General features: G+C 44.1%; 2 protein-coding genes across 2 annotated transcripts; one reads left to right on the top strand and one right to left on the bottom strand.

Moving 5' to 3' along the window:
• iqgap2 (IQ motif containing GTPase activating protein 2) lies at positions 1 to 25,835 on the bottom strand. The gene is made up of 38 exons (XM_076015155.1): positions 25,562 to 25,835; positions 23,277 to 23,376; positions 18,563 to 18,719; positions 18,146 to 18,223; positions 17,479 to 17,555; positions 15,861 to 15,928; positions 15,320 to 15,433; positions 15,056 to 15,234; positions 14,144 to 14,231; positions 13,722 to 13,885; positions 13,104 to 13,191; positions 12,765 to 12,928; positions 12,497 to 12,657; positions 12,097 to 12,221; positions 11,808 to 11,971; positions 9,487 to 9,577; positions 8,950 to 9,117; positions 8,663 to 8,805; positions 8,346 to 8,516; positions 8,037 to 8,120; positions 7,810 to 7,881; positions 7,650 to 7,719; positions 7,196 to 7,404; positions 6,933 to 7,082; positions 6,644 to 6,807; positions 6,160 to 6,384; positions 5,915 to 6,055; positions 4,794 to 4,878; positions 4,409 to 4,641; positions 4,125 to 4,257; positions 3,417 to 3,519; positions 3,186 to 3,327; positions 2,322 to 2,409; positions 2,005 to 2,217; positions 1,743 to 1,903; positions 1,509 to 1,652; positions 871 to 979; positions 1 to 593 (listed from the first exon to the last, which is right to left on the bottom strand). The coding sequence occupies exons 1-38, from the start codon at positions 25,605 to 25,607 to the stop codon at positions 480 to 482; spliced, it is 4,986 nt and encodes a 1,661-aa protein (XP_075871270.1). The 5' UTR covers positions 25,608 to 25,835; the 3' UTR covers positions 1 to 479.
• On the top strand, positions 9,573 to 11,762 carry f2rl2 (coagulation factor II (thrombin) receptor-like 2). Its single transcript, XM_076015158.1, is given in 3 exon segments — positions 9,573 to 10,485; positions 10,647 to 10,985; positions 10,988 to 11,762. Coding segments are annotated over 3 exon segments (783 nt in total). The 5' UTR covers positions 9,573 to 10,409; the 3' UTR covers positions 11,356 to 11,762.

Below are 25,835 nucleotides of genomic sequence, written 5' to 3'. Positions count from 1 at the left end.
TTGTAGGCGAGTCATTTATTCAGCACATAATTCAAACATGAGGCTATAAATCACTTATTTACTGACAACAAAATAAAAACTGCATTCGTCATAGCTTACACTGTTTTAATGTTTTCACGATTAAAATGATTGCTGTAGTTAAAAGGCACTGGTCAAGCAGGCTGTCAGCTGCTCTATTTCTCTGCTAGCAGCTGGTTTCAGATTCTAACACGGAAAGTAACAACTGTGTTTCCCCACATCCTTTACAAACAAAACAAGAATACATTTAGGATTTTTCTTTGAAATAAATTACATTTGAAATCAACAATACAGAACTGAAAGTGGGACGATAGCGTGTCACTTTGGTGTGCTCCATCCATTTACCGTTTCATAAATCTCACGCACCATTTCATGATTTCTAAGTGAACATTTTCAATAAACCGCTCTGTGTGAAGGCACTGCCGTTTCCCCGTCTTCTCTCCTCTGCCTCTCCCACCGGCTCATTTTCCGTAGAACTTTTTGTTCAGGAGGAAAATGAGCAAGTTAACGTTAACTTTAGCCTGGTCAAACATCTCCATGACGGCAACGCCTTCGTACTGCAGCTGAAGGAGGTCCTTCACAGGCAAATAAAAGAGAGAGAGAGGGAGAGAGAGAGAGAGAGAGAGAAAACAAGATTCAGAAAATGTGAAGTGCAATGAAAAATGACACAGTTATCTTGTAACCCAATTCCTGAAGTACAAACAGACCTTTCATAACATTTTTTTTTTGAAAATATGTGTATGTATGTGTGTGTGTGTTCCAAGGAGAGAATGAGGAAATTTAACAGTCTGTCTTTTAAATTCTAGTTCACCGGATCATCTGCCTAGATTTGCAAAACTTGATATGCTTTACCTGGATGTGAACCTGCACTTTCTCCATGTCAACTCCCATGACCTTGGCTTTCACAGTAAACACTCCAACCTTTTCAGCGGGTGAAATGTCAAACATGACATTTTTTAACCTAGAAGAGACAATGCAGGAAAAAGGGGTTTATTAAAAAAAAAAAAAAAAAACATTTTAACAGCAGAGAAAAAAACTACGTTTGGCACAGAATTCTATGGATCTCATGTTTTGCAATGCAAATGCTACAGGTGCTTCCAATGACTGATATCACTGGAGGCACCTGTGTTAAACACGCTGATCTCGTTCACAAAATAGCAATGGTATCAACTAGAAATGTTATGTTCTGATTAATAAAACAAACGCACACTGAAGCGACATATTTACAGTAACTGAAAAGTTGCAGCTGAGCAGCGCAGGAAATAAATAGCTTATAATAACTAGAATGTAGGTGTGTTCACTGAACGCTCGCTTTGAGGGGACAGTTGGAGGCACTGCCGGTAAAACAGATTTTCTAGTCCCACAAATGCTAAACTAATTAGCGAGAAGTTTTGATCCACAGCCATGACTGCTTAGAGAGGCAACGGCTGTGCACTGTGATCTTGAAGTAAAGACTTTAAGAAAGGCTGGTGTGGAACAGGTGCACTCACTGGTTAATCTGGAGTCCCTTTATCTCCAGGATGACCCCCTTCTCATGCAGCCTGGCTGCAGTGTACTTCAGAGACTTTGACTTTGACTTCTTGCTGCCCTTTTCATCTCCTTTGGCATCCACCTTCAAAGACCTGCGAGTATTCCTGCGAGACACACGCGTAAAATACAATACTCAGCAAGCAAAAGATATATGTGTGCAACATGATTATTCAGACAGCGTGAAAAGAACTTGCTTCCGATTCAGGTTATCCAGGCAGGCCTTGATGTAGGTGTCGTAATCGTCCATCTGGTCCTGGTAGAAGGCCGTTTTGGACTTGAGTGCCGTCAGTGTCTGCTGAAGCTTCACAAGCTCGGCCTTCCTCCTCTGTCTGTAGCGTCTTTGGTAGCGAATGTCCTGCGGATCACGGGTTTATTTTTGGTACGATCAAACGGCGAAAAGCGGACAGAACAGCGCAGCTAATGATCAAGTTTGTGGACGGGGAGGTGCTCGCTTACCTTTGAGATGTCGTTGATGATGTCCTGGTATTTGTCATCGGCGCTGACGAGGCTAGCCTGCTCCAGGCTACGGAGGTTCCTCTGGATTTTCCTCTTCTTCTGCTCCAGAGGCAGCTGGCTGTCCTCCAGGACTGCCGGGCTGCTCTTCAATCCCTCCGGAGTCTGAGCGTCCTGAACGGCCCGCCGCTCCGCCACCTTTACGTGCTCGGACTCCTGCAATGCACGCAGCAATCATTTAAGGAACACAAATTCTATTCAACTTGTTATCAAAAATGGGTACGGCATGAATAGGTATTACAGGAAAGGTAGGACTTCACCTGTGGGGCAGTAGCTGGCGTGTTAAGTATTGCAGACAAACTCTCTCCAGGCTGAATTCGAATCACATCCACAATAAGCTTCTTGGTCCTAAAGCACACGAGTAGACATTTGTTTGAGTGTTTCACAAGCTTCAGTTGACACACATACAGCTGGTAAACTGTAGTTTCAAATGACAAAAACTTAGCTTCAACCCTCTTTGTAAGATTATCAACTCTACAAAGTAATTCTACCAGCTGCTCCTTGTGAGACCTCAGAGGTTAAATAACTTTCACCAAAAGTCTGCCAGAGCTGCAGCTGGTGCAGTCCGAGTTGTTTTTTTTAGTGCAGAATTAGTACATACACACAACAGCTGCCAGTCGTTGGGTTAATGTAACGCACAGACAAATTGCACTTTAGCTTCAGAGTTACAGAAGCAGATATGGGACTTGCTATAAATGCTATGAACCTGAAGATACAGGTCTTTAGACATTTTTACACGAGCAAGTTTAAAGGTCAATTTAGGTGGGAAAGAACGTCTGCACAATTATTTGACAACTTGACAGCCGAAGAAAAAGTAGGTTCCACTCAGAACAAACTGCAGCTTTGGGCGAGAAAGTGGAGTCGAGGGACGTGTTTATCGAGGAGATAGTGCTGACCACCAAAGCCCTTTCCTTTAAGCACAGGAAACGATAGAGGGGCAGGAAAGGCGGCGAGAGATAAGCGCAGAGACGGCATGGTGTGTCTGGAAAGATTAAGCGGCGGCGTGACACTTTTGCTTCCGTCCTCACTGTAACGTTTTGAACACTGTTCACGTCAAACTCCGGATATGTCGACTGGATATGTGACGGCGCATTAGACACGCCCCCACAGTCCATTGAACTGACTTTGTCATCAGAGTCTTCAAGTCTTTGTCGTCTCCGTCCAGCAGCTCAAACTTGCTGGTGAGAGCGAGGGAGATGGGGGTCTTGGCCAGCTGGCTGAGGGCGCTCTCCTTGTTGGGGTCGTTCGGGCCCACGGCTCCTTCGCCTGAAAACAGAGGCAACGACGTTCCGTGAAGCCGCTGGCAACGACAAGTGAACACACGTCATTGTTTGCATGAGCAGGCGTGGCGGTACCGAGCATGGACTCCACGTCGGGGACGTCTCCCAGGTCCTCCAGCAGCTCGTGCAGCGTGTCCTTTTTGTCGGGAGAAATGGCCTCCAGGTGCTCCAGAAGCAGCTGCGCAAAAGCAAAAAAAAAAACATCAGTCTAACATCATTTCTGTCACGAAAAGGGTGGAAAAAAAAATTGTACAGAAAAAACAAATCTGGGAAATAAGACAGTAGGTATAATTTGTCTGCGTTACAATTTTTTCCTTTTACACTTGATTCCCTTGTGAAGAGAAACTGAGCGAAAAGCCTAAAATTGGCTTTGGCTACAGCATGACAGTTGGGAAAACATCTGCTGTAAGCAACACGCGCGTCATCGCCTTTGTTCCTGTGTGAATGAGTGTGGAGAGAAACCCATGACTAACGGATACAGATGGCCTGAAATACTGAACTTTATCACAGAGCAACTCCCCAGGCCTCTTTACCCCCTTTTTTCTTAGACAAAAAAAAAAGAGGAAGCGGTCTGGGAAAAAATAAAGGAAGTAATTTCATAAAGCAAAGAGCGAGCAAGAGGTGACGATCCGTCCTAACGGGAGGCGTTAAATGGAACAGTTAACAAACTGAAGATCAGGCAACTCCCTGATGTGACATTAAAGCAACTTGAGGTTGTAAACACATCAGTACGCTCAGACAGACTAGACAACACAAAGCCAGAGGTGAGTTGCTTGGCTTTACCGAGTGGGTATTGATGATCTCCTCAGTTGACATGTAAATGACAGGTTTGCTTAATGTCACCATGTCTGAGTATTCGTCGATGTTGAACTTCTCCTCAGGCTCGGCAACATCGCACGCTGACTGGAAAAATACCCTGGACAGAGGTAAAAATAAGAGTTGAGAAATATTTTTCCAGGGTTGCATATTGTGACTGCACTGATTCCATTTGAATGCGGAAAGAGTACCAAACGACTCATATAAGCTCATATAAGCCCAACAAGAGCCATAATCACATCTATTCTCACCTGAACTTCTCGTACGTCTGGGAGATGTAACTGTTAAGCGGCGTCATGTGCGAGTTCTCGCCCTCAAACAGCTTATTGGCGGCGGCGTGCTGCAGCATCTTGGCCACGGAGCCCAAGTTACGCCTGTGATCTAAGTGGAGCTGCCCTCCGGCCGACATGTCGATGATGCCAAAGCCATCGGGGGCCACGATGGCTGGGTTCATGTAGCGGTAGTACAGCAGGTTTCCTACAATCTGCCAGAAAGAAAAGCGGTCACGCCACTGATGTCTCCGTCGCTACTCTGACTCGTGATTGTAGCAACGCGCAGGGCCGCATGTGCGGAACTGTAAAGTGCAGGACTGCGCGTTGGAAGTACAAACAGATGAAGACGTTGCAGGGTTTCTACCTTCAACAGTTCATCCTCCGAAGCATCTGGGAACTTTTTATGGAGGCTGCTCTTCAGAACTTTTGCAATGTATCTCATGCCATAACTACATGCAAAACAAAAAGCAGTGATGGGACGTCAAACTCAAAACATGCGTTCATTCACACACACACACACACACACACACACACACACACACACACACACACACACACACACACACACACACACACACACACACACACACACACACACACATATAACAGGATGAAGGCAAGCTATTATCAAGAAGAGGAAAAAAGATTTTTTGGGAGTACTTGTGGGCTGAACAAAAAAAGAGCACCACCTAGTGGTGTAAATATTCAATTTAAACAAATAAGTCCAGTGAACGAATAGTTTTTAAATGAAATTGCAGAAATATTTTAGCATGACTAATGTCGCACACAGTGAAGTACTGTGCTCGTCCTTTGCTGCTTCGCCGGATGACGGCATGCTTCAAAAGTAATGACTGTCTCATAATGACTGTGTCTCAACATGCAGCTGAAACCTTCACAAGCAGCATAGTCAGTTAATGACACGCTGAAACATATGATCAGACACTGGCCCGATTTATTTTAAGCATATCTTTCTCATCCTGACCATTGTCAACAATAATAAACACTTTTTTTTAAGGAAAAATAAAAGGCATAATTCCACAAATTGTTGGCAAAAACCACGAGGGGGTGTGAATACATCAAATTTGAAATTTAAGGGAACTCTTGCATAAAAAAAAAAAACAAGTCTGAATATGTCCAGCAGAGGTCATGATTTGTTAGGTCAGTGGAATTATGAGATAAGATGCAGCTGAAAGCGGACCATCATTTACAATGGCCAACTGAAATTATGGCCGTTAATAAGGTGTTTCCAGGTCCAGCAACACAGAAGCACCGTGACGTTTGAGTATTATTTTCTGCATCCCTGGATTACATCAGGACAACAGGCTCAATTACAAGTTTTGGGGCTTGAGAGAGAGAAAGAGTTCAATGGCACTGTTGCATTTAATTTCTTTTTAAAGAGAGCATATTTTAGACTCCAGAAATGCGCGCTGGCCATGATTCTCAGTTGCACCATCAGGGGGAGCACTGGGTAGAACCCACACTTACGGAATGTTTTCCAGCGAGGACAAAATCGAGTTCAAGACCTTATCAGTGGCGGAGCGCAGCGCTGCACTGGAGGCCTCCAACCTGTTGCGGACTTCCTCGTGTGACATTGCCTGTTCAGGGGTCACTGTATATGGCAGCTTGCTGACGGGGGAAAAACACATCAGTTTGTATTAGGACACAGATCTGTCATGTACAGTATGTGCCGTATCAACTGGCCGACAGCTTCGTCCCATTTTCCATCGTACCTGGCTTCTCCGGTGGACGTTTCCAGCTGGTTGACCCAGGTCATGTACACGTCCACTGGGTTGGTGTTGATGCCCAACGTCTTGTCCTCGATGATGTCTTTGACCACGGGTGCCAGCAGCTGCCTGAGTGCGTTGTGGCCGCGCGCCTCCCTGTTGAAGTTCACCACCATCTTGAAGACTGTTGGGTTTCCTGTCACGATGTCCTGGATCTGGTCCACCTTGGAGCTGAAACACACAGACAAGTTTGTTACAGTCGAAGTTTACGCCTTCGAAATGCCGCACAAGGCAAAAACAGCGACTGAAATGTTGGTGCCAGTTCTAAGTTGTCCAGTCACTGACAACTCTGCACTTAAAGACCACTGGTTGAGATGCATTTACGCAACCCATTTCTAGCTATTACAGCCAGTAATAAGCCAGTAAACTCTAAAGCAGTAGTGCGCATAGTTGTCTAGTTGTTGCAGGGAAATAGTGGCTCGGGACGCACTCAATTTCCTCCTCCAGAGCCGTCTTGAAAAGTTTGAGTAGCAGGCATTCTTCTCTCTGGTTGGAGGCGTAGTTGTACAAGGTGAAGACCACATCGGCCATGAACTTAGTGGACTTGTTTTGCGGCATCTGGAAGATGAGCTTGGCCAGGTAGTGCGGGTTGGTCTGAGGGCGAGACGGAGCAGGGAGAGGGAATTCAGGGTCAGCGTTTAACTGTTAATGATCCTCCCAATATGACTTTTCTGTTGCGTCCTCCACTGTCCAACAAGCTGGACTGTTTCTGTAATCACCTGCAGCAGGTAGAAGAGGTGCTGGTAGGCCTCCAGTTTCTTTCTTTTGACCATGTTAAGGCCTTTAATTCCCATTGTGTCGCCCCCAGTCAAATCCAGTTTACCCTCCTTTTTCATGTCCTTCATCTTCTTGTTATGTGACACAACATCCTTCACAAAAAAAAAAGGCAATTAAACAAGCAAACTGGAGAAGTTGTGAGATCTGTGAGTAAGTTTGCAGATTTATATACATTTCAGTGGGTGGAAAAATGGGAACGACAAACCTGCAGCGAGATCCTGTTCTTCACCAGGAGACCGATCTTGATGTCCATCAGATTCAAGTCTTTCTCCATCTGCTGATTGGAGCGAATGCTGGTGACCACTTCCTCCCTCAGCTGGGTCACCTGCTGCTCTTCTTGAAGGTCCAGAGCGCTCTGCTCCAAGAGGTGGACAAACTTGCGCACCACTGACAGAGGAGGGTCATTGGCCCCTGCTACAGGTTGACATCAGAGAGAGGGAGTCCATGTTATTCTTTTCCTGGTAACACCAGGTCAGACATCAGATGAAATACTTCAGAAACAATTTTGAAATTTTAAATTAAATTGTTAAACTGGTTTGCTATAGAACTGCCACTTCAAGACTCTGTTGCATTATTAAATGATTAAAATGATAAAATTCAATGTTCAACTTGTATAACTACCAGGTCAAACAGCAGGAACATGGAATCTCTTGACTTACTCAGTGTTCTGTAGTCATCTCGGGCTTTATTGGCTTTCAGGAAAGCCTGGATTTTCACAATTTCTTTCTCCTGCACAAAACATACACACAGACAGCAATGCATATCAGCACCTACCCATGTAGGTTGCCACGCCGGAGCCTCACGAGTTGTGCAACTCACATGATCTTTGAAGTACTGCAGCCTGCGACTGTATTTACGTTTGGCTTTCCACATTTTGGCCCAAGACTGGATCTGAAGCAACAGACTCAAGTCAGGGCTTTGCATGTAGTAACGGTCATGTGAAAGTCAAGTGGCAAGGAAGTGACCGTGATACAGTGCGTGTTGCATATAGCGTGCACATACATTTTTTTTTTTTTTTACTTTGAAATGGATAATAACTTTTTTACCTTCACAATTGAAACAACATTTTTCTGAAGCATGTCCAGCCGGTCTTTGTACATTTTCCTTTGTTTATAGCCTTTCCAGGAAGCCTGAGAACAGGAGAAATCATAGTTAAAAATGTTAGAATCAAATCAAAATGAATAACAGTGAAAAGTGTGAACATTTTTCGTCTTTGTTTGTATTAGTATATTGCAAAGCATGACTATAACTCTTAAATGCGCTCTGGTTTCACAGTTGTATATTTAAGGTCTCAACAGCTCGGTCGGTCGGTCGTCCCGAGGGAAGGCGGACTTTCTGACAGTGTTGTGGGCTACCTGCAGCGTGATGACATGCGCCTCTTGCTGGTGCAGGTAGGCCAACCTCTCCGCATGCTTTTTCCGGAACAGGTAACCTCTGACCCTGGCCTGTAGCTGGGTCACCAACGATTCATTGGCCAGCCACATCTGTTCTCTGTTATATTCTGCAGTAACAGAGCTGACTACACCCTTATAGAGAGAAAAAACACTGATCAGATTAGCAGTGTACAGTAACAAAAATATGACTCATTCCATTACTATTAGGAGGATTTATTTTTAAAACAAAAGGACAAAGATAATAGATATTTGGAAGGGGGGGGGGGGGGGGGGAGTACCTGGATTTCTTCTTTGCCGAGATGATGAGAGCTGTTTTGGAATCCTTCTGGCTCCTCCCAGGTGCCCTGTCCTGTCTCCAGGTTATAGTAGTAGTCATATCTGTCCTTAAAGCAATGCTTCACCCACACACTGTCTGTGCTGCCTGAAGAAAAAGTAGATAAAGTGCCGTGTCACACGTAAAGCGAAAGCTCCCAACCAACAATCCTCTCAAGGTTTAGCTAGCCATCTTTTCCAACACCAGGCTCAAATTCTGATGATAGTTACAGTCCACAGCAAGTCAGGTTACCTTCATTAGCTGTGTTTGTTTGTCTCTCAGCCAGTTCGTTCTGGTATGTGTCAGCACATTCTGGGAGCACCATTTTGAGGCTGGCACCAGGAGCTTGCAGAGCTTGCAGGGTGTTCTTAGAGTCACCTTCAGCCACTTTACTGTTTATGTCAGCGACGGCTCCAGCCACTAACGAGTGAAGAGTTTGAAAAAATACCAAAAGAAAAAAAGTTAAGCAGAACAGTAATGTAGACAGCTTGAATTGTTAATAATAACATGGCCTGAAACATTCAGAATCGATTTTTGGTCTCTTCTGATAATGAAAACAAGATTTTGTACTTAATTTTTTTAAACATGATTTCAGCATTTCTGCCAATAATTCAGCGAAAGCCAAAATATACAGTCATAAAGTTTCTATTTCAAGAAGTAAAGAGGTTCCTATTTTCCTATTTTGTTCCCATTTTTTTAGAGATCTGAAACAGATGCTCATTCAAACTGGCTTCAGATTTTTGTAGTTTCTGAACAAAAAGTACAGTCAAGCAAACTGTGGGTTCATACATATGAGAGCATCCTCTTCATCCTGGTTGGCTGTTTGGATGGCATTTTGAATTTGGTCCAGCCACAGTACAGCAGACTCGTCTCCAGAACTCTACAATCAGACGGCAAAAGGCACGAGATGCTCTTTTGAGACTTTGAACAGCAACTTGCTTAAAGCGGGGTCAGTAAAAGTCAATAATAAGTGCTTGAGAAGACTTCCGAATATTTTACCACACTGTAAACAAACGCTAACCATTCTTGTTTTTATATTACAAACGCAACATTTGAAGCAGCGTCGGGAAACACAGCTGGACCACTTATCGACAAAACAACAGAAGGTTTATTCAGCCGGATATTTGTTTTTGCAGTCGGCCTAATTTTGGAGGGGTGTGGTGAATCTGTAACAACACAGTGAACAGGAAGAGAGTGGCCATTAAAACCACAGAGGTGACTTAAAATAGCTTCCTTGTTTATATTAGCAACTGACTAATGGGTTTCTCAGCGAGTGGAAAAATCTAATGGGAAGAAGATAAAAAACTGGTGTGGCTCCCAATGCCAGCAGACGCCCTCAAGTTCATGCAATCAGCAAGATATTCTGTTGTCATGGTTCTGTGTGAGCGAGTCGTGGGGCACGGTGCTTCCAGCCCAGTGAGTCAGTGGGCAGCTACTGACGCAGGCGGACGGGAACAGACAGTTTTTAAGCCTGGACAGGAAACACACTCTGAGCTCCGTGCAAACACACCCACACCCACACCCACACCCACACCCACGGCTGTGAAGCACAGCTCCGGGATGCCAGGCAGTTGTCGACTCCGCCGTTTCGCAGCAGAAATGCTCAACGACAAGTGTGATTCACGGACGTTTCCACCAGCGTTTTTTGACAACAAGAAAGAAGAGGAGGAGTGAAGTTACAAGGAGCTTGGATGTATATGCTACTGACTGGAATGGCTGCTGGAATGGCCGACCTCCTGACAGGGCTTCTCATTTCTCTGTTGACAGCACAGACTGTGCAGCTTAATGGTAAGTCAGCTGTTTTTGTCTTTGTAGGTTTGTAGGTTATTTTACATTGTTCCGTTCAATGTCTAAAGAAAGAGACCCATCCCTGAGAGACTTAAAAGGTTTTCACAGTAAACTACAGTGGAATCAAACTCATTAGGACATTGTTTTCTACTCGTTTGCAGGAAATAAAAGCATAGCCGCACGAAACGGCTCGTCCGCCCTACAGCCAAAGACTTTCAGGGGTCGGATGTACAAACTGAATCTCACGGAGCTGCCCGCCGCCAGCTCGGCACCTTGGCTGCACGTTGACTCGGACAACGCGGTGGCGGCCTACACCACGGGGGTCCTCAGCACCCAGGTCATACCTTTCTCCTACGTCCTGGCCATGCTGATCGGAATCCCCTCCAACGCCTACATCCTGGCCTTCCTGCAGCTCAGGGCCAAGTACTCCCCCGCGGCGGCCCTCTACCTCAACCTGGCCCTGTCTGACCTGCTGCTCCTGCTCTCGCTGGCGCAGCGCGGCCCTTCGTCCGGGTCAGCACCGTGGTTTCCCTCATCTTCGCCGTGTCTTTCTCGCCCAGCGGCGTCCTGCACATCGCCCAGTACGTCCGCCTGTTTTCCGACGGGGGCGACGGGCTGTACGGGTACTACAGGCTGACGGTGTGCCTCTGCTGCTTCCACAGCTGCCTCGACCCCTTCCTGTGTGCGCTCGTGTCAAAGACGGCAGCCTCAGAGCTAAAATTCATCTCCCTGAGGTGGAACTCTCAGAGCGCTGCGGCTATGCTGTGGACCTTTTTTGTGTTTAATGTGTGCACTGCCGAGTGTGTGTGTGTCCAACACAGGAAAAGTGACTCTTGGCAACATCACTGTTGGGGTGGGGGGCGGCAGTAAAGCAAAAGAAAAAAAAAAAGATGTGAAACCTAAAACTGGAGCGCGTTATAATCAGAATCGGAAAAAGGAACTTGAAAACTGTGAAATCTTTGCTTCAGGCAGGGAAAATCAGAGATATGGGGTTTGCTCAGTTCAACTATGCATTCTGCTAACAGTAAAGCTTAAGCCAGCAATATACTGCCATGATGTTTTGAAAAATAGCATGAAAAAAAGCAGACAGCAGTTGAAATTTAAGCCTTAACTTCACAGAATATAATCACTTCTGTAATTAACTTGTAGTGGAAAAAGCAACAGAACTGTTAAAAAATTATTTAGAATATATTTTACCACACAAGTATGTTCTGTGAAAACCAAGATTAAAACTGTCACAGCAGGCAGCAACTTCTTATTTGTATGCACAACTTTGAGCACTTTGACTTGAATAAAGGAAGTCTGAATGAAATCCTTGTTACCTGGCAGAGGAGTTGCTTGGTGTATTGTAAGACATCATAATAGTGTTTGGCTGTGGCTGGGTTCACCCCTGTCAGCTTGGCTGTCGGGAGGAGGAGGGCGGCCAGGGTCTGTCGGTAATCGCTTGAATTGAGAGCTTCATTGATTTCAGCTATGGCGATGACTCCTGGAGCAGAAGGCACAAGACAATTGTTATTAAAAATCAGTGTGATAAACTTCATAAAATGGAGATCAGAGCAAAAATAAAAAATTTTTTGTGTTATTCTGCAAGAGCTAGAAATGTCATCTTACGTTCGTGCTCCTCGTGGACTTGAACGTTCACTGTGTCGATGCATTTTTGAACATCATTCCAGGTCAGGAACTCCTGGCCCGTTGCAAATGTCTCTCCTCGCTGCTGGATAAGAGTGTCGGCGTATCTGAAGAAAAAGGGAAATTCAACAAAGCGGCCAAGTTTAATTTCTGGCCCCTGGAGAAGTAGAATGAACATCACTGAACATCAGTACAATAACATGTAGTTTAAAAGGGGAAAAAGTAAAAAAACGACAGTCCAGCGCCATGTGAAATGTAATTTTGTTGCCTCAAATGAATAAACAGATGTGTAAATAGAAGTTTCAACATATGAGCAGTAGCTATAGTCCACAGGTTTAAAAAATAAATCCACCAGCGACTACGCAGCACCCAGCCAGTGTACCTGTTGAGGTTGTCTTGGTCCATGTTGCTGAAGCCCAAGGGGGAGTCAGTCAGTTGCTCAATCACTGCCTGAGGGTCTTTGGTATCAAGCACCTCGTTCAGCACGGCCACGGCCGACAGCATCTCCACGGCTACGCTCAGCTCCTCGTGGCTCAAGCCGGCCTGAACAAATTTAAAATAAATCAAATATTTAATCGCAAAAAATCCTCAATGGCGGCCAAGGTGGTCGCCGACACGGTTGGAGAGCGGGTGACCACAGCCTTCCTTACCCGTCCCCCCTGCAGCTGCAAACTGAAGAGCTCGTTCTGGTAGAGGTTGGCGGCGGTTTGGTAGACGATGGGCAGCTGCGCCTCGGGGTTCATCAGCTCCTCGGCCGTCTCCGACGCATTGGCAAGACGGACGGCTGTGTTGATTGACGCCACGGCCTCCAGCTCTGCTCATAAAATGACAAGTGCCACTGGTTTTTCCCAAAAATAAAAAGTAAAATACATGTTTTGATTGCCTAAGAAACCACCTCTGAAAAAAGACACACTGAAGACGTATTATTTAGACTAATGTCAACATACAAGCCACTGGTGCTACTGCAGGTACATCGAAAGGGGGCTTACTTCTTTTCTCCGCCTCAGCAAAGTCATTGCACGAGCTGACAACTCTCTGAATCTCCTCTTTGTCCACCATCACAGCCCTGCCGCCGTCCTACAACAGAGAGATCAGAGCAGAGCAGAGATAGGACGCTGAGGTCACATAACTACGAGGGTTGGAAGCCGTTAGTTAGTTCATTTGCAGAGCACTCACACGACACAGTCATCGCCAAGTGGGAGAAACACACCAAAATCAAGCATTTTATTTCCAGGTTACAAATGACAGAAGCAGCCAGAGGGAATAAAAAAGATACACGATGCGCTCCACAAGCGGTGCAAGTGTTAATATATACGTCTCTTTAAACTTTACTGACAATTTCCTCCCTCCTCAGTTCAGATTTAAAAAAAAATCTTACAGACGCCAACAGTATAAATTCTACATTTGGCAAATTAATATGTTTTAACAAACAAGCAGAAAAGCCAAGAGCGCTAGAGTGTGACAGATCACGGAAAAACACACACACACACACACACACACACACACACACACACACACACACACACACACACACACACACACACACACACACACACACACACACACACACACACACACACACACACACACACACCTGTTGGCTATACCTTGGACTTGTGCTGGCAGTAGGTGGTAAAATGTTCCAGGTACCAGTGAGCGTTTGACTCGTGAACGCCCAGCAAGGCCAGAGCTTCAAGCCTGAGCGCAGCCAGCAGAGCAGCCTGGTCCTGAGCCGCCACGGCCTGATTCACCTGCACCACTGCTGCCTGGACTGGAGACAGCAGCAGTTCAAACACAACAATGGATTACATGCTCTCTTTTTATTAGGATAACAACTCAGTTGAAGGTTGCACAGAATAGAATGTTCACATTCTTCACAATGAAACATGCTTGAACGTTAAATGTGATCATTTGCTGAGAAAGTGCAATACTTTATTGCAAAGAGGAGACATTTTCATCGCAACAATAATAGCTGGAAAAAAAAGAAAAAATAAGGACGTCAGTAATACGTGGAAGGTGAAATCCGTACCGTTGACCATGTTGAGACAGTTCTGGATCTCCTGCTGAGTCAGCAGCTCCTCATAAACATCCCTTTCTTCAGAAGCAACCGAGGAGCGCTAATTAAAAGTAGATAAAGCAAATGAACATATTCAATATTTGTTTTAGGCGGCACCTTTAAAAAATAAAACAACACCCATCACACCTCAGCCGCGACGGCTCCTATTTGTACGGTATTTCTAAATGAACGGGAGGAAAGACGGAGGACGGTGTGGAGGGTCTGTGTGTGGTGAAGTACAGCTGACGCTGCAGCCACTGGAATGTGCTGGCCGGGCCAGTGGAGTAACTCAACACAGGCAAACCCACGATAGACTTAAAATAAGCGTCGGCGCCAAAGACTAAAAGCGGACACTTTGTCCGATTCTGTTTGTCGATGTTTTTGACGGATATTGGTGTCTGTGTCCATCAAGTTCTTTGTTTTTTAAGAAGCATTTACCCAACAAAACAAAATATTTTTTAAAATTACCAAACGAGTATGTAAAACTAACACTGTCAGCATTAATCGCGATTAGTTAAATACAATCCATAACACGTTTTAATCGCATTTCAAACGTTTGTCCCTCTTTGTCCCTTTTGTGGGGACAAAAGGGACAAATTTCTGGTAAGAAATACTTTACATTATGGTCTTAAAACTGCCTTGAAATGCAGAAAAACATAATTTCACACATGAAATTCAAACCGCGATTAATCACAGTTAACTATGAAGATTCTGCGATTAATCGCGATCAAAAAAATTAATCGTTTGACAGCCCTTTGTAAAACTAAAATCATAGCCTTTCCAACAGGTCAAACTTTTTAACACAATTATACAAAAAATAAATGATAGCAGCAGGGGGAAAAAAAAAAAGAAAGTGTTCCCTGAAGAATTATCTGAACTCCTCACCCTTCCAGAGGACTGACTCATTTTCCGAGCCTTTGCCTGGCTCAGTGTGTCCTGGTAGTCTTGGGCCAAAGCTTCCTGTAAGTTCTTCAGCATGGCGTTTGGGTTATTCATGGCCCCCATTGTTAGCGTCGCTTGACCTCTGTCAACTGCCTCGTTGATTGCGATCACAGCAGCGTGCACTAAAGGAAACACGGTCAGTTCAGAGCACTGCGGGGGATGAGCTGCCGCGCTAGTAGACAGTTAGCCAAAAGATAAAAGACTTACGGGCAGCTTCATCCACCGAGAGCTCGTTGGCAAGGATTCCTCCGATCTTACTGAATGTCGGCATCTGAATGCCGTATTTGTCCAGTTCGCTTCTCATGTTGCTGATCTCTTCCTCTGGAAAACACGGAACAATCACAGGATCAACGGTTGTGTGACTTGCTGTGGCATCGTAAATGTGACCATACTGAAACACACACGTATATTTCCAATCAGTGACCTAGTCGACATGAAATGCCCACAGGGATTATTTTAAACAGCACTGGACAACATTTTTTTTTTTATGAACGAGATTAAGAGTTGCATGTGCACTAGATATGTGTATATCGTACAACTCCCTGAAGAAATGATTGTGTGACTTTTATTTCGTAGTTACTAAAAGCCATTTTGTTTTCAAAACGATAAAGAAATGGATAAAGACATTTATTTTTCTCTCATCCTCATTTTCTCTTTAACAGCGACTGGACAAAACAAAACAAGAATTCCCTTTAAGAACATAAAAAAACGGCATATCTTTCTGCTCTTCAGGAGGAACTGGAGTTACCTGTGAAGGCCACTTTTCCCAGCAGGTCCTGGATCTGTGGTGCGATGCCAAGTTTGTACAAATAAAGGCTAAAACAAACCAAACAGGGTGTTAAAATAGATGGCAAAAAACTGGAAACTCCAGTTTTACAGGTTTGCCCCCTTTTCTATTAAACCGCATGTGTGTGTGCGTGTGTGTGCGTGCGTGCGTGCGTGTGTGCGTGTGTGCCGTGGCGACTCCACTGGAGGGTAGTGTTGGATTACTCTAGTGGAAAACCACGGCAGCCCATCCCGCACCCAGAGCCTTGGATTCAGCGAGCAGGTGGCTGGAAACTTCATTAAACTTTCATCTTCACACGGGTACCTGATAAGTCGTGATGAATTATAGATCTTTAAGGCAACTCGGAGCAGGGCACTGTTTTAAATGTGGCAGCTGCAGCAGCTGATTGTTCTGGCATTTGGTCAAAGTGTTTGTGTTTAAACATGCTCCCCGTCCTTGAATTGCAGTGGACTCTGGACAACCGTCTACAATTTTTTTTTTTTTCCAGCTACTCACAACTACAAACATTTTAACACGGCAGCAGGTTCGGTAAATGAGATAAAAACTGCAGTCACAGATGACTGTGGGGGGCGGTGAAGGTTGCTTATGACGAGCAGCACGGCTTCCAGACAATCAGCTGACCAGCTTGGGGCTACAAAATCTCCAGACTACAATCCTCTTTGTTTGGCTCCATGTGTTTCAACAACTAATTATACCCCCATCAACCTCTCTTGTAATGATCATATTAGGTTTCTTTATCCTTTCACTACTTCTGAGGAGCCCATATAATTTTTCCACGCCGGCGTGCTGGAGCACCCGGTGGGTGCAGTGCCTCAGCAGCTCCATGTGTGTTGGAACAAGGGAAGCAAAGTTTTCACCGTGTCCTTGTGGGACTTGTGCTGCACTGCCAGGAAGGAAGAGCACGTGTGTGCATAAGGAGGGAAGGAAACCAATTCTCCGGGGACCCGACAATAACACTACAACAGTGAAAACAATCCAAGTGGCTCACACAACCGCTCCTGGATTCTGTGCTCAAACTACAAAAAACAGGAGAACTCATTTTGTTTGACCAGTGTGTTATTAATGTGAGACATTGACCAGAAGGTCGTCTGACACGAAGCACACAAAGATTGAAACTCATGGCCAGTTTCAGAGTTTCGTTTCTTAGATTTTTGATTAAGCGTTTCACTCATTTCTGGTTGGATGGGAGAGCAACTACTGTGGGTCAAAGTGATTGTCATTGTCTTCCAAACCCATTAAAGGGCAGGAAATGGATGTGAATCAGACAATGGTGATGGAGGGAATAGTCCCACACACATAATGTAATGTGTGTAGAACTTTATTGTGTGTATACATAATTATTAGATATGCGTTTACAACATTATCTACCTGCCATCTGTCAATTTAATTAATTTTACAAGACATTTGTTGTTGACTTATGGTCAGCAGTCTACTCAGCATTCAGATGTGTGACCTGAAGCAACTGGCAACCCTGACTTTGTGGGAAGGGGGTGGGGTGTGAATTATTCACAGATGTTTTTGTCAGCAAATGTGTTGTTTGGCGGTTACGGCAATGTTTCCAGACTCAATTCATACTTACCTCAGTGCATGTATGCAGTAAGTGACCTTGGGCATGTTTTTGCGATCGTACACATCCGTTGTTTCAGGATAGAATATCTGCAAGCAGACGCCATTCAGAAGGGTCAGGATAGTTTTGATGAAACATGTAAAAAGACATTTGAATATTAAGATAAATTACACAGAGTAGCAATGTTTTCAGAACAAGCGTCTGCTGCAAGGCCTCTGTCTAAAAGCCAAGGTAAATGTGTGGACTTGATATTAAAATCATGGCTGAAAGAGCGAACGTGCGATTTTACATCCTACAGAACAATGTCTGCCGCCATGCTTAGACAACTGCTACTCTGTTAATACAACTGAGACATTCTATTTTCTTAGATTTATATGTCAGTTGACCAAATAGGATCAAAGAAAAAAATCTATTAAAATTGCGTCATAATACTGGGAAAGAAAAGGCCTTTTTAATTCCATACTTTTTTTTTTTTTTTACTTATTTAAAAGTTCCAGCTGATTTCACCAAACTGTGCAGGAAGAAAAATACTTTACAAGGCTTTTAAAAAAAACAAACAAGCAACAGTTTTCATGACAACAAACACGATTGACAGCATGAAGCTGTGTTGCGCTAAATCCTAAGGGGTGTTTGAGTCTGTTGAACAGACGGCGTGTCTGTGTCTGTGCAGCGACCTCACCTTGGGGAGTCCCACCGACTCCATGGCTCTCAGCCACTGCACTGTGTTGTCAGTGTGCCTGAAGTGCAGTCCACCGCTCTGAAGACAAAATGAGTAAAAAAGAAGAAAAGAAATACCAGAGTTTAGTGAAAGGAAGATCATAGCGATGGCTTATGTCAGGAAAAGACCAACCAATACTGCAGATCAGCAGCTTTAAAACGCAACCTGAGCTTATAGCACTACCAGCTAAATATACATTTTGTTTGAGGAAACCAATATTCTGCCTAAAATGACACTAATCCTAACACCTAAACGTTCTCACAGTTGATTGCAAAAACAGAGCGGCTGCCTCCTCCCCTTCATTTCCTACTCATTTCCTATTATGTAGCTGATGAAATAAGCAGGTCCAAGGGTTGTTGTTTCTTTTGTTTTTTTAACCTTATAGCGTGACTGATCTCTGTCGTAGATTCTTTTCGCAGACACCATCTTTGGTGCGAAAAAGGTGGCAAGTTTTCCCAGGTAGACCCCATTCCTCAGACCCTCCTCCAGTTCGGTGGTGGGGGGCAAGTCCTCATCCAGGCAGGCCTCCATCCACCTACACAAAAAAAAAAAAAAATCACAATAGATGAGAATATTAAAATAGCAACATTTTGAGTGAAGATACGAGGAAGCGCAACAATTTCAAAATACACGTGAGTGGCGTAAACCATCACACTGCATCATGGGAAACATTAGGAATGCAAAAGAAATACTTTGATTGGCAACCACAAGCTAAGGAGTGCAATCCAGTGAGAAAATGAAAAAGTCTGTACAAACTTCCTCTACGTACAAAATGATCAGTCAAGTGTGTATCGACAATAACTACTGTCTATCTGCCTGCCGCGACAATTTTGGGTGGAATAGAAACAGGAAAAAGAAATGTGTTGAAAGTACTACAACTGTATTTGTATTTGTAAAAATGTATCAGTACATGCATGACTATTTTCTTTTTTACCTTGCAGCAACTGAGCACTGAGATCATTTTAAAAGGGCTGCTACAGTTCAGCGGTGAGAACTGGGCTTTGTTGCAGACAGCACCCACTCTGAGAGCAGCATACTTCAGCAAGGGGGCTGTGGTTGGACATCCAGTTTTAGCTGGGGCACAGGGTTAGACAGGCACTATAAGTGAAACAATGCCATTGAGGTTATTGCTGTAATGCAGCAATGCAGCAAGTGAAAATGACTTTCTCTCTCCAAGTTATCAGAGAGAACTTTACCAGAGCAGCAAACATAAACGCATTTTCAGTTTTTCCTGGCCTTGAGGAAGGGGGGGCGATGCATTTTTTTTGGCAAACTCATATTTAATGCTGGCCCACAAAGAACAGATAAAAACACCATTAAGGAAAACAGAGTTTTTTCTTTAGAGAATTTATGACGTGCATTATGCATGAAATATTGTCTTTATTCTAAAACTATGGGAGAGGATTCTGGCAGTGGAGGCGTTTTCCTTGAGAGGTACAAACCTCTTTGTGGGGGTACTTTATGAAAAAAGACATGCAGGAAAAACTGATGAAATTTTCCTCTGAGAGGTTTAAACAGTTGTTTCATGGAGCGTTGCCTGCCAGACGACTCCCGGTGATAATCCATTCCTCGGAGCTGGTGAATGATTTGTGAGCACGCCGTGACTCATCAGGGTCCCTGAATCTGTTACACATTATCTCACTGCCTGGAAGTGTCACTATATTTTACTATGATCAGCCAGTGTCCTATTTCTAATGGTTTCAAACAGAGCTTCAGCAACTTACTTCATGCATTTATTTAACAAGGCATTTCTTGACGCCCCTTGACTTTTCTTCCCGGTGCAGTGGCCGCTCGCTCCCACACGCCGCAAGCGCCGAAATGTTTACTTTTCAAATTGTTTACTCCCTCATGCACGCGCATGGCCTCCAAGTTTAGGTTAATTAAGGTTGCGTGGGCGCTCACAGGATCCAGTCTACCAAAAAAAATATGTGTCAGCACATTAAGGGCAAACGCAACACGCGAGGCAGCCCCACGTCAACACAAAGCAAGTGAGGCATGTGCGCTGGCTAATGAAGACTTGAGGGACTGCTTATGTCACGTCTGACAGAGGAAAGATTCCTCCTGGAAAATAAAAGCTGTTAGCAGTGCAATAAATGGAACGCTGACGATTCCAGAGAAAAGAAAATTGCTCTTGCCTGACAATTTTATTTCATTCACTTCCTTTTAGAGTTGAGGACGTGACATTAAGAAACTAGCAGTTGCTGCTGGGCAACGGAAAATGATTAAGTAACTATTCCAAGGAAAACAGGAGGCGAGGTCAGAGAGCGGGAGGTGCATGCAAAGTCTAGGTTCAGGTGTGCACTGATAAAAATATCCAAAATAGAATTTTAGATTTTAAAAGTCTTACATTGAGATAATATTTACTGTAAATATTTGAATATCATACTCGGCTCTTGGAAAACGTGATGGGCATTTTTTGAGCTTTCAGTACCAAGGCCACACACAGGCACACAAACCGAAAACTTAACTTTGGCAGCACACGGAAAACCAAAGGTGCCGCCTGCGTGCCCCACACACATTGATCATAAGTGTCAAATACAAACGAAAGTAAAAAAATTGCAGGGAGCAAAGGTTTGGCGGGAACAACACATGCAGGCAGAGCGACATCCTGCGGGGGTAACACGGCTCTCCTAAGAAACTCCACTTCCCGTCCTTAAAACAATGTGGGGAGAACTGGTCCTCTGAAGAAAGACGGGCCAGCAGCTCTGTTTACAGCCTCCAAAAGTAGACCTTCCTGTAATTGTCTAAGCTGGGACTCAGCGAGGCAAAACAACACACAGCTTTGTGGAATCTGGGAGCCGAGTCGGCTGAGCACATTAATAATTAGCGATCTCCGCACCCTCGCATGCAGCCTTAATATTTCTGTCCACACTGCGGGTGACTTCCTAACGTTGCGTCACATAGTTCAGTCATGCCGGTCATGAGTTTGTTATTGGGTGTGTTTGTGTGACTGTGGCTGAATTCATCACATGCAGAATGTGATCTGGACGCTTTGAAAATAAGGATGCTAGTCTTTGTTAAACACAAACAGGCCCACAATATGTACATGAGCGTCTATTTAGAAAAACATTAGTTCATCATGTGTGTGGACTTGCTGCCAGTTTTAACCAGTCAAGATAAAAAAATAAAAAATAAAAATCTTTTCATTTTTGACCAGTAAAAGTTGAACTGGATACTAGGTTCTCCAAGAATTTTAGTTATGCGCCAGAAAAAAACCATCACCACCACCAAACTGTAAACGGAAACAATAAACTGATAATTCAAGAGTACAAAGTCTCACCTCACACAAGTGCCACTTTTTATGCGAGTATGCGCGAGTATGCGCTTTGACAGCATCCATTGGCTCCAAATGGTTCAAATCCTTTTGCCCTCTTTTTTGGATATCGAGGTCATTTCAGGGGTTGATTTTTATTTAACAGTAACCGTGCAACAACTAGCCGGGTTTATTTTGTCTAGTATCATAATATTTTTTTCCTGGTTTGTAAAAGTGTGCAGCCAATGGATTTCACCACTCAAGCCTACTTTCATCAACCCAAAAGCTTCAAACAGTTTGAAACCTTATCTGAATTATAAACAATAGTTCACATTCATATCGACAAATGGGCCTCGTAGGGTGCTGTGCTAAGTCAAGACAGCTAATATGGCTCGGCATTTGGAGGGATTTTTATTGTTAAGATTTCAAGTGCAGAACTTGCTTCTACATGGTTGCCCTGCTTCAGTGACTCCTGGCCTCGAACAGCACCGACTAATCCCGCACTCCCTGTGGGAGACGGCTTCGTTAGGTGTCACACTTAATCCTAATCCGACTTGACGCATTTCCCAGAATAGTGGATCTATTCTGCAATATGCAGAAGTGTTGGAAAGTCAAGGGTCACTGGGATGGAATAATGGAATGACAAAAAATACGAGCGTGTGTACAAGTTACATAGCAGCATTCTGAGGTCAGTCTTTGGGAGCGATTCAAATGTGGTCATTGGGAGGTCAGTTTTCAGTCTGGGAGTCCAGGAAATGCATCTGTTGTATCAGCTGTCCAAGTTTGGTGAGGCCTTTTTTTTCTTATTTTACTTTATAATCAAATAAAGACGAAAAAAATATGTCATTCTAGGCTTGGGCCAAACAAAGGTTAGAGCTAAATCACTGCTTACGGAGGCCTGGCTTCCCTTGTGGACCCTCGTCATCCTGTGACGTAAGGAGATAAGGTATGTAACATACAAACTAAGCCAAAGTGCATGCTAAGATGTCAAAATCTACTCTGCATGGGTGCAAATAATGCAAAAAACAAAAAAAGGGGAATAATAATGTAAATAAATCCGTAAAAACAATGTTGCAAGAGGGGCATGACCTCGGAGTCACCACACTCCAGATTAAGAGCGCGTGTCAAAATAGGAAGATCAATCCTGTGAGTCAGTCCCACTCTGAATGGGTGTGGTTGCCACAAATCTGTTAACAGAGGGACGATAGCGCTTCCTGTTCCTGACAGTTGAGATGCCTTCGAGAAGAAGGCAGGAAGTGAGCAGATTTTTGTTTTTGTTTTAAGCCCTGCTCTGCAACTCCACACTCTTCATCTTGTGTTTATGAATTAAAACAGTCTTGTGGGAAATGACTGTTAGGGTTTGGGCTAAAACAATGCACTTTGGTGTGAAAACAGGAAATAATCATCGGAAATGCAGTTTTGGTATTCTTTTTTTTATTATTTGTGTAATGGAGTGACTTGAGTGACATCAACACCATGGCAAAACAGTATTGCCTTCTGCTGCGCTGGCATCTGTCCAGGCTTGACCGGGCACGGTTCTAACAAGTGCGTGCAGCTCCGTGTCACGTGCACACCAATTGTACCTTTATCTGTCATTTAAAGGTCAGCGCTACTAGAAATATGATCCACATCACTCTGCCTCATCATCAAACATTTTCACTCTGTTTAAAAAAAAAAAAAAAAAAAAACTTTTTCTCTCTGTGCATGATAACGCTAATACAGCTAATACACAAAGTAAACATTCAGTCGGGCAAAGAGGCTGTGTTTAATCAGCGCGTGTTCCATTAAGCTCCTTTAAGAGTCAAGGTCTTGACTTTCTCTACTTTCCTCTAATCTTACCGTTTGGCCTCTTCCAGGTGACACAGGTACTCGTAGGCGATGTTCTGTCGTCTCCTCTCATCCATCTGCTCTGCTGACAGCCGTTCATCATCCTGGATGGCTGAGAAAGGAGAGCAGAGCCAAATATCACACAACTGACTTTGACAAAAAATATATAGTGTGACCGGTCTTGCGATGAGGACATTAACGTGCCCTGCGGTAGAATGAATAATGAAGAAATATGTGTTGCGACACAAGAATGTTGGCGCCATGTTACAAGCACAGACTGTTTGGTCTTGTGGAGAACAGAGGGGCATAATGCAGGGTGGTTAGCCCTCTGTTTGCAGCCGCCTGTGTCCATGACTGCGGTGGAGCAAAACACCAGGAGGAGGTAACGGTGAGGCTCTGATTCCAGAACTTACAAAAATAAAGTCAAGGAGGAATATTTCTCTACTCCACTGAACCAGCCAAGTGGCCAAATGACAAATGACTTGTGTCGAGCGTTGACATTTACCTGAAGCTTAATGAGATCTCCTCCCCCAATGCTCCCTTCCCCTTTCAAATCCAATCAAATCTCTTTATTTCTGGCTGAGTGAAAGTACAATCGCAGGGCCAAAGGGCTCAAGTGAGGAAGCGCCCTTTCTCACACTCGACTTGGTGCCATGTGTGCAGGCCAAACACTGCTTTTGAGTGGAATGACATATTTTACATCAGCATTTGTGATTTTGAGTGTAAAGGGTCATTTAAAAAACATCCATCGGTACCTTGGGCTGCATGAATATTGAACCTTTTCACAATGCAAACATGTGGTACTAGTATGTTCTGCTGATAATTATGATGGAAAAGTGGAAGGAAATGCACCTTTTGCACTACTGTCTATCATGACCAGTTTAAAATAATACCCACAGGAATAAGATATGATATTCCAAATCCATGCAATTTGATCAGACCAGACCTGTCTTTTTTTTTTTTTTTTACCACAAAGTCATTCGGGGATGTGATTCAGCACGCCTCCACACTCAATGGCGACAGTTTCAAACTTTCAAACTTCACAAACACGGTTTATGGTTTTATATGGGGCACTAGAGCAGACACCTATATACACTGCTTTCATAGAGGAGACCATAGGCAGTGGATTAAAAAAAAAAAAATAGGGCCTCTGAAGAGACACGGGTTAACATCTAAAAGCTTGTAAATACATCCTGCCATGGTAAACAGATGTACAGTGAATGCAAATTTGAGTGACGGGATATGCAACCCCGGTGCAGCCATCACAAGAAACCAAAACTGGCATACACTGACACACGCAGCGCAGCACAGCACAGCACAGCACACTTCCTGATAGAGTCCAGCTGCACCCTTTGCACATGATATATCTAATCTTGATGGTGGCTTTGTTGCTGTAGCATGCAACGGGATCACTGGACCCTCATTATACACGCTAAGGTTAAATGAGATCCCGCTATTGTTTACGGCTTCACTTGTCATTGGTGTGTGCTTGTAAATGTGGCTTCCGTCATGCAACAAGGTCGTAAAATAAAAATGAGGGAAAGTTTGCCATTTCCTTGATCATCATCTCAGCAACAAACATCTTACTTGTTTTCATTTGCAGCCAGCCCGCAGGCGGTAACAGTTTATTATTACAGACCTTAAATAGGGCAAATACCCGAAGAAAAGGTCTGCACTGGTGACACAATAGATTCTTATCTGTTGGAGTTGAACTTTGCCCTTCCCAAAAGAGCCAGTGACAAGATTATTCAGGCGGCATGTGACACCGTGGTGTGTTTCGCTGACTTTCTGCATGTTTTCATGTTGTTCAACCTATTGGCAATCTTGACATACTTACGGAGTCAGTGATAGATTTCTCAACAGCAGCAGCAACAAAAAAAAAAAATCCAAAGTTAATGGTTAACCATGAGAAAATGCCTCCTGTGTAGACAGGCTGATAGGCCAAGTGATATTAAATAAACATAGAAATCACAGGGGCAGGCAGGCTGCAGTTTTGCACACTTAATCAAATTGAACTAATTTTCTTCTTCTTCTTCCTTTCGTTATTTTAAGAAAACAGTCGTTAGCCAAACTCCCTCCAACTACTTTCACGTGAGTTTTACAAGCAAGCGTGAGAGACTCAAAAGTTGCGTTGGCAGTGTGTTAACCGAAGAGCACAAGGTCTCCAGGTACTGCTGCTGCTGACCCACCTGTTCTTCATCAGACACCCCTCAAACGACACTTGACGTCACCTTCGACTCACATATCTGACCCTCACAACTAAACAAGACGTTTTTATGAGCACATATTCTACTCACTTCCATAGTGGGGCTTCGGCAAAGTGGAGGTTTCTTCATGGTACATCGTCGTTTCCTCCTCTGGTGAACTCGTCTGAACTGGAAATAACTTCAGCCAGCGACACGCCGCTGCGCCTCGGAGAGGATCCTGCTTACGAACCGAAAGACTGTTGTCCGGGCAAACAAACTCGGAGCAGCAGTGCGCTGAAAACGTGTGACGAAAGAGTCCACTGTCACTTGCGGCAGACCACCCCCATGGTGACTTGGCTCCTCTGCGGCGTTTGTATTCTCTCGC

The sequence above is a fragment of the Nelusetta ayraudi genome, unplaced genomic scaffold (genome assembly GCF_046127955.1).
Source record: "Nelusetta ayraudi isolate G7.1 ecotype Tasmania unplaced genomic scaffold, CSIRO-AGI_Nayr_v1 ptg000181l, whole genome shotgun sequence".
Classification (NCBI taxonomy): domain Eukaryota; kingdom Metazoa; phylum Chordata; class Actinopteri; order Tetraodontiformes; family Monacanthidae; genus Nelusetta; species Nelusetta ayraudi.
This window is presented reverse-complemented; position numbering and strand designations above follow the sequence as displayed.